The sequence below is a fragment of the Myotis lucifugus genome, unplaced genomic scaffold (genome assembly GCF_000147115.1).
Source record: "Myotis lucifugus unplaced genomic scaffold, Myoluc2.0 scaffold_449, whole genome shotgun sequence".
Classification (NCBI taxonomy): Eukaryota; Metazoa; Chordata; class Mammalia; order Chiroptera; family Vespertilionidae; genus Myotis; species Myotis lucifugus.
The window spans coordinates 680,771-694,801 of NW_005871497.1; the positions used below are offsets into that span (position 1 = coordinate 680,771).

General features: G+C 36.9%; 1 protein-coding gene across 1 annotated transcript in view; it reads left to right on the forward strand.

The window, feature by feature from the left end:
- The window catches only part of LOC102442302 (UDP-glucuronosyltransferase 2A1-like), a 49,140-nt gene that overhangs the window by 29,971 nt on the left and 5,138 nt on the right, over positions 1 to 14,031 (forward strand). Inside the window, 5 exon segments of the mRNA XM_023744322.1 lie at positions 8,025 to 8,173; positions 12,437 to 12,568; positions 12,965 to 13,052; positions 13,482 to 13,678; positions 13,681 to 13,703. Of these exon segments, the coding sequence (XP_023600090.1) occupies positions 8,025 to 8,173; positions 12,437 to 12,568; positions 12,965 to 13,052; positions 13,482 to 13,678; positions 13,681 to 13,703 (589 nt within the window).

Below are 14,031 nucleotides of genomic sequence, written 5' to 3' on the forward strand. Positions count from 1 at the left end.
GATATAACTATGTCACACTTAGAACACAGAATTATTAATATTATCCTTTACTTCCAAAGATACTTTTCAAACAGCTAATATCATTCTTAGAGATTTAAAGTATTATTTCTTCCTTTCCTTCCTCCACCAAACAACTTCCTTCACACGCTTTGTCCCTCCTCAGTTCACCCTTACCACCTAAGATCCATCTCCCTTATAGGTGTACCATAAGTGTTGGCTTAACTGACTCATTTTCTGCAATAATCTGTAAACTCCTTTTGAATTGGAATTGTATCTTACTTATCTCTTTATTTCTTGTGCATTGTATAGAATCTGGCACATACTTATGCTAAAATTGCTTCTTGAAGGAATGACATATTCAAGGATTTGGAGACAAATTGGGTTGAATGGATGGATGGATGGATACAAAAATCTATATTTCTGAATTTACCACCCTCCCTCTCTTGAGATTGAAGCGTTCACGAGTCAAATTGGTATCTCCACAGACTTGTGCAATCATTAACTCACACACTGCAGGCCAAAAACTCTTCCTATAGCTACTCTTTCTTTAGTGTTTCATAATTTTTCTAGACTCATTATCATAAAAATTTATAAAGAACTTACAAAACTCAACACCAAAAAATAAACAATCCAATTAGAAAATGGGCAAAGGACCTGAATAGACACTTCTCCAAAGATGACATACAGAAGGCCAAGATATGTTCAACATCACTAATCATCAAGCAAATTCAAATTAAAACCACAATGAGATATCATCTCACACCAGTCAGAATAGCTATCTTCAATAAATCAACAAACAGCATGTTGGCGAGCATGTGAAGAAAAGAGAGCCCTCATGACTGTTGGTAAGAATGCAGTTTGGTACAGTTATTGTGGAAAGCAATATGGAGTTTCCTCAAAAACATTAAAAATTGAACTTATGACCCAGTGATTCACTTCTAGGTATATATCCAAAGAATCCGGAAACACTCATTTGAAAGAATATATGCACCCTTATGTTCATTCCAGTATTATTTTAATAGCCAATATTTGGAAGCAGCCCTATTGCCCATCAGTAAATGAGTAGATAAAAATCGTTGGTGCATTTACACAATGGAACATTACTCAGTGGTAAAAAAAGAAGAAGAAGAAGAAGAAAAAGAAGAAGAAGAAGAAGAAGAAGAAGAAGAAGAAGAAGAAGAAGAAGAAGAAGGAGGAGGAGGAGGAGGAGGAGGAGGAGGAGGAGGAGGAGGAGGAGGAGGAGGAGGAGGAGGAGGGGGAAGTGGAGGAGGAGGAGAAGGAGGGGAAGAAGAAAATCCTACCTTTTGTGACAGTATTTATGTACCTGAAGAATATTATGCTCATTGAAACAAGCCAGTCAGAAAAAGACAAGTACCATATGAGTTTACTTACATTGAAATCTAATGAACAAATAACCTAACAGACAAAATAGAAAGAGGCTTATAGATACAGAGAAAATACTAACAGCTCTCAGAGGGGGAGGGTTTTGAGGGACTGGGTGATAAAGGTAAAGGGATTAAGCAAAAAAGAGAAAACTCACAGTATGGTGATTATTAGAGAAAAAGGTAGGTGGAGAGAGGTAGAATAGGGTAAAACCAGGATAAATGATGATGGAAGGAGATTTGACAGGGTGGTGAACACAAAATACAATATACAGATGCTGTGCTACAGAATTGTATACCTGAAACCTATATAATTATATGAACCAATGTCACTCCAATAAATTCAATTTGAAAAAAAAATGTTTGTTTTTTTCTTCACTGCTCTGAGTTAACTTCAACTCTAAATATACTGAAGTGATGTTTACTTAAGTGGCCATGATTTCTGCATAGTCATTCTTTTCCCTCCATTTACCTTCAGACCCTCCTCTCACCCTGCCATCTGGGCTCAGCTGAAATGCCTCGTCCAACCTGAACCTCTGTCTAAGTTTCTTCACAGTGGAGTGACAGCTTCTTATGGTGCCCTGAAACACTATAATATTTAGTATATTCCTCCTGTTATTACATACTATATGTCTTATCCACATACCAGCAATACCAGCATGTAATTATCTTTCTGACAAAACCTATACTGTATGTTTCCCCAAATTATCAATCATCTTGTTCCATAAGATATACCATGTTATTTACTAGATCCACTCAAATGGGTTACTCTACTATATTTTAAAAATTGCCAATTAAAAATATTTTTCTATTTTAACATATTGAAACAAACTGCTAGAATAATGCAAACATTGCCTACAAAATATTTAAATATTTCAGATCTTCTCCTGAACAAGTATCATGTAGTAGTGGGTCCAGTCAACAACACTGACAAAGTTCTGTGCATCTGTCAGTCACCAGATCAATTAATTTTTAACTTTATGTTTAAATTGCCACTTCACCTCTGTGCCCAGCAAATATTCACCCGCAGCAGCGCAGTGGGTGAAAGAACTCTGCCATGCTGTCTGAGAAGTGGATTTCAGCGGTTCTGCTGCTGCACCTCTGCTGCACTGGCTCTGGATCCTGTGGGAAGGTCCTGGTGTGGCCCTGTGACATGAGCCATTGGCTCAATCTAAAGATCATTCTGGAGAATCTCACAGACAGGGGGCATGAGGTGACTGTGTTGGTTTCTCCAGACTCGCTCATCATTGACTACAGTAAGCCTTCCACACTGAACTTTGAGGTGATCCCTATATCTCAGGATGGAGATTTTCTTGCAAATAAACTAAATGACTTCTTAGACTTAGCTACTACTGTCATGCCAACAATGTCACGCTGGCAGTCAGCAAGAAAAATGCAAGAATTTCTTCTTCAACTAACTGGACATTTAAAACTTCTGTGTGAGAGTGTAGTCTACAACAAGTCAATCATGAAGAAACTCCGGGAAACCAACTACGATGTAATGGTTATAGACCCTGTGGTGCACTGTGGAGAGCTGATTGCTGAGTTGCTGGAAGTCCCTTTCGTGTACACACTGAGGTTCTTTATGGGTGGCACTGTGGAGAAATACTGTGGGAAACTCCCAGCTCCACCTTCCTATGTCCCTGTTGTCATGGGGGGACTTACAGACAGAATGACCTTCCTGGAGAGAGTAAAAAATGTAATGCTTTCCCTTTTCTTTGACTTCTGGCTCGAGCCATACGATATTCAGCTTTGGGACCAGTTTTACAGTGAAGCATTAGGTAAGAGGTTATGCTTTCCATTCTAAAGTAGTTATTAAAAGAAACTTGGGAAGTTTAAGAATAGTCTAGGAAAACAAAAGGACTATATTTTAAAACTTTAGATTCTATTTAAAAGTCTATAATTTATAGCAATAAACTGTTAGCAGTATTAACGGGGAAGGGGAAGTGAGAAACATTTTATTATGGTTACTGTTTTCTTTACAGTCATCTCGTCATTTTGTAAGATACTTTGATATTTAATAGATTGCTATCAAAACAAAACAAAATATGAAACATAGTAATTAATGTCACTCCAAATCTATACTTGTATTTATATAACATTTAAAAACTAAACACTAAAGTGTTAAGGGAATCACATTTAGATGGGAGACATAAAATTTCCAAGACAATGTTCCATGCATGTATTGCCCTTGAAGACCTTCCAGTCAGACAAGATGTGGAGATGGAAGACAGTGATATTGATCATCCTGTCCCTTGTAGGCCTAAGCTAATGTATGTGTTTGTCTTAGTTTATAACAAGAAAGCTTAGAAAGTTTAAAAATTTAAATATAAAAAGCTTACAAAATAAGTATATAAAAAAGAAATTATTTTCGTATAGCTGTACAAAGTATTTGTTTTAAGCTGTTATTACAAAAGAATTAAAAAGTTGAAAACATTAAAAAGCTTATAAAGTACAACAGTTAAAGTAAGCTAAGGTAAATGTATTATTAAAGAAAAATATTTTCATAAGTTTAGCATAGGTTAAGTGTACAGTGTTTATAAAGTCTACAATAGTGTACAGTAATGTCTCGGGCCTTCACATTCACTCACCACTGACTCACTGAGCAATTTCCAGTCCTGCAAGCTCCTTTCATAATAAGAGCCCTATACAGGTATACCATTTTTTAAAATCTTTTATGCCATATGAATGCATTACCTTTTCTATGTTTAGATTTATTTAGATGCACAATACCTGCCACTGTGTTACAACTGCCTACAGTATTTTGTGCATATAAATAACTTACGGACATATGTTTTATGGGTTTGTACCCTAGGAGCAATAAACTATACCATGTAGCCTAAGTGTGGTGGAGGCTAGACCATCTAGATTTGTGTAAGTATGCTCTATGATGTTCACACAATGAGAAATAGCCTAACAATACATTTCTCAGAACATATTCCCATTATTAAGAGACACATGACTTTATGTACAAAACATGAAAGAATGTACCAAAAAACCCTTCCTTGAACTAATAAGAAATCATAGCAGGAGTACAGTATACGAGATTAATATGGGAAACTCAATCACTTTCCTATACACCAGTAATGAACAATTGGAATTTGAAATTACAAACACTATCATTTATAATAGTACCCCCAAAATAAAATACAGATCTATATGAGGAAAACTATAAAACTCTGAAGAGCAAAATTAAAACACTAAATAAATGGACAGATATTCCATGTCCATGGAAAGACTCAATATTGTCAATGTCAGTTTCTCCCAACTTGATCCAAGAATCAATAAAATCCTGATAAAAATTCCAGCAAGTTATTACATGGATATTAACAAACTGACTAAAGTTTAATGGCAAGGCAAAATATTCTGAACAGACAACACAATATTTAAGGAAAAAAAACAAAGTTGGAGGATGATCACTATCCAATTTCAAGACACATTATAAAACTAGAGTAATCAAGACAGTGTGGTATTAGCAAAAGAACAGACAAAAAGATCAGTGAAACAGAGGAGATCTATGGAATAGAAACACACAGACAAGACAGTCAATTAATCATTGTCAAAGAAACAAAGGCAATTCAATAGATAGATAGTCTTTTTAAAAGTAATGCTGGAACAACTGGACTTCCACATGCAAAAATAAATAAATATAAACACAAACCTTTTAAGCTTCACAAAATTTAACTCAAAAATGAACTATCCATAGAAATGTAAAATTCAAAACTATAAAACCCCTCGAAGATAACATAGGAAAAAACCTAGATGATCTTGGGTATGGCAAGGACTTTTTAGCTACAACATCAAAGGTAAAATCCATGAAAGACAATGAATAAGCTGAACTTTGTTAAATTTTAAAAATTCTATTTTGTGAAAGTCAATGACAAGAAAATGAAAAGATAAGACACAAACTGGGAGATAATATTTGCAATAAACATGTCTGATAAAGGACTCATCCAAAATATTTTTAAACTCAACAATAAGAAAATATAAAACCTAATTTTAAAATGGGCCAAATACATTAACAAATACCTTGATAAAGAAGATATACAGTTGACAAATAAAAGGTAAGCATATTAAAAATGCTACATATCATTTTCCATGAGGCAAATTTAAATGAGATACCACTACACATTTTTAGAATGACCAAAATGTAGAATACAGATAACACCCAATGCTGGTGAGTTATGGAACAAAGACTCTCCTTTTTCATGAGTGGAAATGCAAAATTGTACAGCCACCTTAGACAACAGTTAGGAGGTTTCTTACAAAATTAAACATAGTCTTACCATACTATCGTGTTCCTTGTATTTACCTAACGGAGTTGAAAACTTATGTTCAAACAAAAACTAGCAAATGTATGGTTATAGAAATTTTATGCATAATTGCCAAAACAAGGGTATATGGGAAATATCTTGACCTTCCCAAAAATTGTTTTTAAGATATGAATTTATTTATGTATAAGTAAATATAAATGTACTGTAAAGTATTAATTTTTAAACAGTGATTTAGAAATTATGTAAATTGGTTTACCCTCATGCCTTTGGAATGAAATCAATAACTTAGGGAGCCTAGAAATGTTGTCTGTCAATATCAATCCAGCTAACATGACTTACCTCTGAGAAATTGGTAACTGTCTCCCACGAAATTCTCACCTGTATATCTCATCTACCTGATCCATTTTGCCATAAATTCAGGCTACCTCTAGGAATTTTTTAAAAAATAATTTCAGTAGACTCAGATGTACGATTAAAATAATGTATTCTTCCGGCTACTGTGGCTAAGTGGTTGAGCATGGACCTATGAACCGGTCTTCAGTGGGGGGCGTGCAGGAGGCAGCTGATCAATAATTCTCTTTCATCATTGATATTTCTCTTTCTCTCTCTCTCTCCCTCTCCCTTCCTCTCTGAAATCAATAAAAATATTTTTTATAATAATAAAAATATATTCAAACAATAACAATATTGACATGGTAACTAAAATGTAACAGCCCCTTTATTAATTATATGTTATTTTCACAATTTTCCACTGTGTTCATCACTCATTTTGTGTAATATAATGATGGGGAAAAGATGGGTGGTGAATTTTAATTCTATATTTTTGCTTCATAATTTCTCAGTATGACATATAAAATATCTTATGTAATTATTTATGAACTTCTGCATACTTTTGCTCAATTTCATTCTCTTCACTTTTCATTGGCTTTAGATTTGATACTGTGCTGCTGCAGATACAGATTTTCAGTGAATACTTTAAGTTAGATCTTTCTTAAAATGTGGCTTACAGGTTATGCACAATAATTTTACCTAGGGGGTTGCTAATCAAGCAGGATATCACACAAATGGAACAAGACCTCTAAAGGGCATAAATGTTTTGGCATAGAAGCTGTGAGGCGGTGTTCTCATCTAATTTCTGCCAACTTCAAGCTGAGTGTCTTTGCGCAATGCTTCTTCATTATCAAATTAGAGCATCTGACTACACAACCTGAGACACATATTCAAACATACAAAATAATGACTAAAAAGAGGCTACCTAACCTGGGGTGTATAAGATCACTAATTTCTATTAGAATCCCCAAGAAAGGAGGATTGTCACCTGAAGGGAGGATTTTCTTCCCTTAGATACAAAACATGTTTTCTGTGTATAAAAATGGTTGACTTGGTCATTTGCCAATACTCTTCCAACAAATCTTCTAAAATTAATACTTAGACTCTGTCCCTTTCAAGAAATACCATTTAAAGGCAACATTAAAATAAATGTGTGATATCGGTAATGTGTAATGTATACTTCACATTCTAAAAGGAGTCATACTGGGTATAATTCCTACCAAGAAAAAAAAAGGATGAATGGATTGACGTTAATTGGATTTGTCTCAGGAAGATAAGGTAAACTGATATTGGTGGGATTCTTCAACAATATGAGTAAATGAAAAAGTATAAGAATCTAGATCAGCGGTTCTCAACCTGTGGGTCGCAAACCCTTTGGGGGTCGAACGACCCTTTCACAGGGGTCACCTAAGACCATCTGAAAACACATATATAATTAAATATTATTACATATTGTTTTTGTGATTAATCACTATGCTTTAATTATGTTCAATTTGTAACAATAAAATTGGGGGTCACCATAACATGAGGAACTGTATTAAAGGGTCGAGGCATTAGGAAGGTTGAGAACCACTGATCTAGATGGTGGAAATATATTACTGACAGGAAATTAAAAAACTATTGAGAAGTGATTTGGTGCTAACATGATGGGGTTAATGTATCATCTGCCATTTAATTGGAGGGAAACAGTGAACATAAAATTCATCAGTACTGGGAGCTGTGGTTACTTTTTTTATTAATTTATTTTTTGTGAATTTATTTTATTCATTCTTATTTGATTTTATAAAATTTATTTTATTGAATGGACTATTTTACACATTACTGTTCTTTCACTATCCAAATATTATCTCTTTCTCCTTCTCTCCCTCCTTCCATATTACTTTAAATTCCCTTTCCTTTTAAAATCTAGACATAATAGGTAATCTTGAGGGCCTAGATTTCTCTTTTTTCCTTAATAGCACATCAGAAAGTAGTGGTACATTTATTTTCCTAACAAACATATATGCTAACAACATCCTCCCCACTTTATTTTCTCCAGGAAGACCCACTACGTTATGTGAAACTATGGGGAAAGCAGAAATTTGGCTAATGAGGACATATTGGGATTTTGAATTTCCTCGTCCGTACTTACCTAATTTTGAGTTTGTAGGAGGATTGCATTGTAAACCTGCCAAACCGTTACCTAAGGTATGTCTATTATAGTGGAGGATTTTGTGTACCATATGATAAAAATTCTGATTTCCCTCTAAACTTTACAGTCTAAATAACAGAGATGTGCTGCTTGGTATCTTCAGTTTGCTACTCAAAATCAATTTTCCAAGTCATAGGGGTCTCTTATGAGTGATATTACTTTTTTGTTTTGACTTTACTTTGATATTTAAGCTGAATAATGAAGTGATTTAAGGAGCATGTTAAAAATATCAGTGGGTCTATAGTGTGGGTATGAGATTGAAGAAACAGGAAACTAAAGAATTGAAAGCCACTAAGGAGACTGCTGTAGTCTTCTTAACAAGCGTGATGGAATTATGAATAGGGACACATACTATGGTTGTTTGCATGATAATGAGGCTTTTGTGAGAACTGTTGGGTAGATTACACAGGATTTAGTCAGTAGAAGTAAATATTGCCAGAAGACATGGCTTCTTGGATAGCAGTGGCCTTTGCTGAAATAAGAAACAATTAATGTGATACTTATCTTTCTCTGACTTATTTTGCTCAGCATAATGCTCTCCAGGGCCATCGAAGCTGTAGCAAATGGTACGAGTTCCTTCCTTTTTACAGCAGTGTAGTATTCCATTGTGTAGATGTTGATCTCACTCATTTGTGGATTATAACATAATATTAATATTATAATATTATAACATGAACAACATAAACTGATGAACAAAAACAGATCCAGAGACAGAGAAGCATCGATTAGATGCTCAAACCTCAGAGGGAAGGTAGGGAAGGGTGGGGATAAGGGGGAGAGATCAATCAAAGGACTTGTATGCACGTATATAGGCATAACCAATGGACACAGACGCCAGGGGGGTGCGGGCATGAACCGGAGTGGGGGGGGGAATAGGGGGGATAAGGACACATATATAATACCTTAATCAATAAACAAAATTAGCTGAAGGCAAAATAATTCACATGGTACTTTCAAGAGGAAGATAAGCCAGTCAGAGAAAGATAAATATCACATGATCTCACTCTTTGTGGAATATAATGAACAACATAAACTGATGAACAAAAACAGAACCAGAGTCATAGAAGCATTGAATAGACTGTCCAACCTATGAGGGAAAACAGGGGAGGGGGAGGGTAAGAGATCAACCAAAGGACTTGTATGCATGCATATGAGCATAACCAATGGACACAGACAAGGTGGGGGGAGAACATGTGCTAGGGGTGGGAGTGGCCAGGGAGAGGTCAATAGGGGAAAAAGGAGACATATAATATATTAAACAATAAAGAACTTAAATTAAAAAAAATATATATGAACAAAATAAAAGGAAAAGAAACAATTAATGAAACACTATTTTGATATGACAATTATGAGTTCAAATTCACTTTAAGGAGCCAAAGGAATTTTGAGATGTAGATTTCTAGAAGTTGTATGAGTAATAAAAGGGTTCTGTCCCAGCAGAGCATTAGAAATAGATTGGGAGTCATCAACATAACTAGAAGTCGTAGAACTAAGACACTCAAATGATGGAATGGTTCTTTAAGACCATGATGTCAGTTTTTTTGGTTGTTTGTTTTTTGAATAAAAAAAGGAAATTGTATAACACAATCCAAAGCTATAAAAGAATAAATATGGGCTGCCAGAAATGTTGGAAGAAAACAATATTGGGAAACAAAAGAAAATAATAGGTAAGCAGAGTAATAACTATCTTGTATTTAACTATCTTTATCCATAGGGAGTGAGGAAACACTCATTTGCTTGGGTTGTAGGTAAACTAAATAATCACTGTTGAAGGTTGCAGGAGAAATGGTGTTCCCAGTAGCGTTCTTGATTTCTGCTTTGGCTAAGATGCATATTTAACTTTAAAATATCATTTCGGGATTCTGAATATGGTTTTCTTACCAACCAGTTACAGCTTCAGGAAAATTCTATTGAGTGTTATTACAGGAGAGAGTTAACAAATATCTAACTAAAGGTAGAGTAAGAGACATGACACATTCTGTGGCTTACTACAAAACACCTTGACACACTATTTTGTTTATTACAATTTCATAAAACCAACTCAGATATGTTTCACAAGAGGGAAGAATTTTTCCATTTCAAACCCAATTATTAATATAGATATTTGAGCAAATGAATACCAATCATGGCTTATATCTCTGGGGAAAAAAGAACTAAACCAGTCACTGAATACACAGAATAAAAATTTTAAAAAAAGCAACGGGAGACAGTTAAATCAAGAATCCAAATCAGACAGGTAGCTATGTAAGTTTTAATGTGTGTGTGTGTGTGTGTGTGTGTGTGTGCTGTATATATTTTTTATTCAATCATATGCTTAAGAAGATAAATAAAAATGGTAAAACACCAATTCCTGTGATTTCAGAGATATTCTCCTAAGTTTAATTAAGCTAAAAATAGCAGTCTACTTTTGTGGCATCATCTTTCCCCTGGTTATTTTACTATCCTTATATTGAGACATATCAGTGATCACAAGACAACCACAAATAATTACAAAGAGATTTCATCATCATCTCTAGAGATTGACATTCGCATAGATTGCAATGTGCAAAACCCCAATCCAAGACTTTCCAGTGTTCAACCTGAACAGCTGTAAGCAATGAATTTTATTTTGCAAAGAAATGTATATTTTACTTCTGTACTAAGGCTCAAATTAATGGCATGCAGTTAGTGTCACCTTCTTGTGGAAAGAGAGTGAATCACTGTTTCATAAATTTATCATGATTATAGCAGGTGTTTGACTGTGTTATCACCTTTTAAACCGATTATTGTATATCCCTTTTTTAAAAGTTCTATTTAGCCTTATAAATCAGGGAAAGAATAAATATCAGACAAATATCCTAAAATCCTAACAGAAAGTTAGATCAAGTCATTAATAACTTATTGCTTGTAAACTGGCATGTTTAAAAATTTTAAAGCTTAGTTCTAAACCCCTTTTGGGGGGTTTCCCTCCAAGGAATATTTTTATGAGTTTGCAAACAGTTCTGTTGGTTCATAAAATTAAGCTTTGGTAGTAACAGTTTCACATACCATGGGAAGATTTGCCTCTTATTACTTATTTATTTGGTACTAATTGGTGCACCTTGAAAGGAACTGTGGGTTGCCAGGCTGCGTGGACACAAGGGTGGGTCTTGGCCCATCCTTTAAAGCCCCGCCTGGCCCCTCCTTCCATGGCCCCTGGACCCCTGTCTGCCAGCAGCCCCACTCTCACCACAGCTCCCACACGCACTGACAGTGCTGGCCCTGTTTCTACCCACTGATGGTGCAGAGCGATTGGGGCAAGTGCCAGCAGCTGGAGCGAGGAGGGCCAGCACCATCAGAGGGTGTGAGTGGTGGCTGCTGCCCCAATTGCCCTCAGGAACAGGAGGAGGTAGAGAAGTCCTGCGGGGCAATCAGAGCTGGCAGCTGCAGCTCACAACTGCTGACAGTGCTGAGCGATGGGGGCCGGCGCCAGTGCAAGGGGCAGCTCTGGTGCTGGCAGCGGGTGCAAGCAGGCCGGCGCCAGCAGCAGATGAAAGCTCCCGTGGGACTGCGACGTGGGGAGCAAAGAATTTGCAGTAACCACCAGAGGCTTGCCCTGATGACAGCGACTGGCACCCCACCCTGTTCTGGCGCCCCAGCTCACCTGCTCCACCATCCCACTGCAGCTGACACCCGCCATGTTCTGCACTCTGCCACCTGCTGCCAATGCCTGCCATGTTCCGCACGCCCTCTGGTGGTCAACACACCATCATAGCGACTGGTTGTTCAGTTGTTCGGTGTTTGGTTGTTCCACCATTTGGTCTATTTGCATATTAGTCTTTTATTATATAGGATAACGGTTTGACTCCATGCCTTTAGTTGTAATCACTCATTATACATTTAAGCCATAGTTTTCAGAAACAATTTTTCTCTTAAAGAGATTAGATGGTTCTATGTGGTAGAATACCTAACCAGTCTAGCAATTTCTCTGATGCTGTTCTTGACCCTGCCCATTTAGAAACTAGAGGCCCAGTGCACAAAATCCGTGCACTGGTAGGTCCCTAGCAACTGCCGGCTGCTGGCTGCGTACTTCCTCCCTTCCCTCAGCCCCCTGCTGCCACCGCTGCCACCACTGCCAGGGCCTCCCTCCCTTCCCCTGGCCAGCCCAACCCCCTGGTCAAACTCCTGGACAACTGGTAGATGGGACATTTTGCATACTACACTTTTATTGTATAGGATGTAAGAGATTTTCTTCCCTGTGGTCCTGTACTTTCATGATAGAGAGAATTTTATCTCTACAGGAAATGGAAGAATTTGTCCAAAGTTCAGGTGAACATGGAGTTGTAGTGTTCTCTCTGGGGTCAATGGTCAAAAACCTCACAGAAGAAAAAGCCAATCTCATTGCCTCAGCCCTCGCTCAGATTCCACAGAAGGTCAGTACAACCTACGATCCTAGTTAGCAGCCACCTTGCCAATTGGAGAGAAAGTGCAGCTAACCAATAGTACTCTTTCCAGATGAAAGCTGAAACTCATTATACATTGAGCATAACTGACACCATCTTTAAGTACAAATTTCTCAAAACACTTAAATGTTGTATTTGGGCCCATTTGATCATTTGCCTACTGAGCCTTTGTAATACTATGGAAATACAGTACATCTTTTTGCAAAGTGATTTTCAAGGAAATACAATCAATGTTTGCAAACTACCCCTTTTGTACCTCTTATATATCACATAAAATGGACTACATAATTTTTAATTAACTCTACAGCCCTAAAATTCCTTAACTGTGCATTCTTACTTGTAAAATTAATGCACTTTCTTCCACAGGTCTTATGGAGATACAAAGGAAAGAAGCCAGCCACATTAGGAGCCAATACTCGGCTCTATGACTGGATACCCCAGAATGATCTTCTTGGTAAGATTGAGGGGGAAACGCTGTACAGTTGGATGATGAACAAGTTAAGTAACTGAGAGCAGCTAAGTTCAATCAACATTTAATACTTTTAAAATTTCACATATAACAAAATAATTGGCCATTGAGAGATTCCTGCTTCCTCTGGTTCACAAAGCAGAACCTTCAGTTAAGACTCTCCTGAGTTCTCAAATTTCAACCACAGTTCAGATATCACCTCCTTGTAAAGTCTTTCCAGAAAACACAGAAGGGGTGAATTTGCCATTTCCTGAGATCACAGTTTTCTGAGATAGCAATAAACCCTGTGTTCAGCTTCTATAGAGAATACTGCCTTCTTCATTGCTTTATCCTGTAGTTTTTCTCCATCTCTCTCTGAAATTCTTCTAACATATAATGAAATCCTCATCTGCTTCTCACCCAACCCTCCAACAGGTCATCCCAAAGCAAAAGCTTTTATCACTCATGGTGGAACAAATGGGATCTATGAAGGTATTTATCATGGGGTCCCTATGGTGGGAGTTCCCATGTTTGCTGACCAGTATGATAACATTGCTCACATGAAGGCCAAAGGAGTGGCCGTGGAGGTGAACATGATCACAATGACAAGTGCAGATTTGCGTGATGCCATTGAGAAACAGTCATTAATGAACCTTCGTAAGTACTACAGCCTTGAAAGGCTTACCATTGATTACATTACTCATCATATTCAAGAATGTCCAATGTACCATGTATTTGAAATTGGTGTATCCTATATAATAAGAAAGGGATATGCTAATTAGCCTGGACATGCTAATTAGCCTTGATATGCTGATTAGTCATGACCAGTATGCAAATTGACAATGACTCCAACACACTAGATGGCCACCACAAAATGGCCTGCAGGGGAGGGCAGTTAGGGGGGGACCAGGCCTGCAGGGAAGGGCAGTTAGGGGGAACTGGGCCTGCAGAAAGGGGCACTTGGGGGCAACCGGTCCTGTAGGGG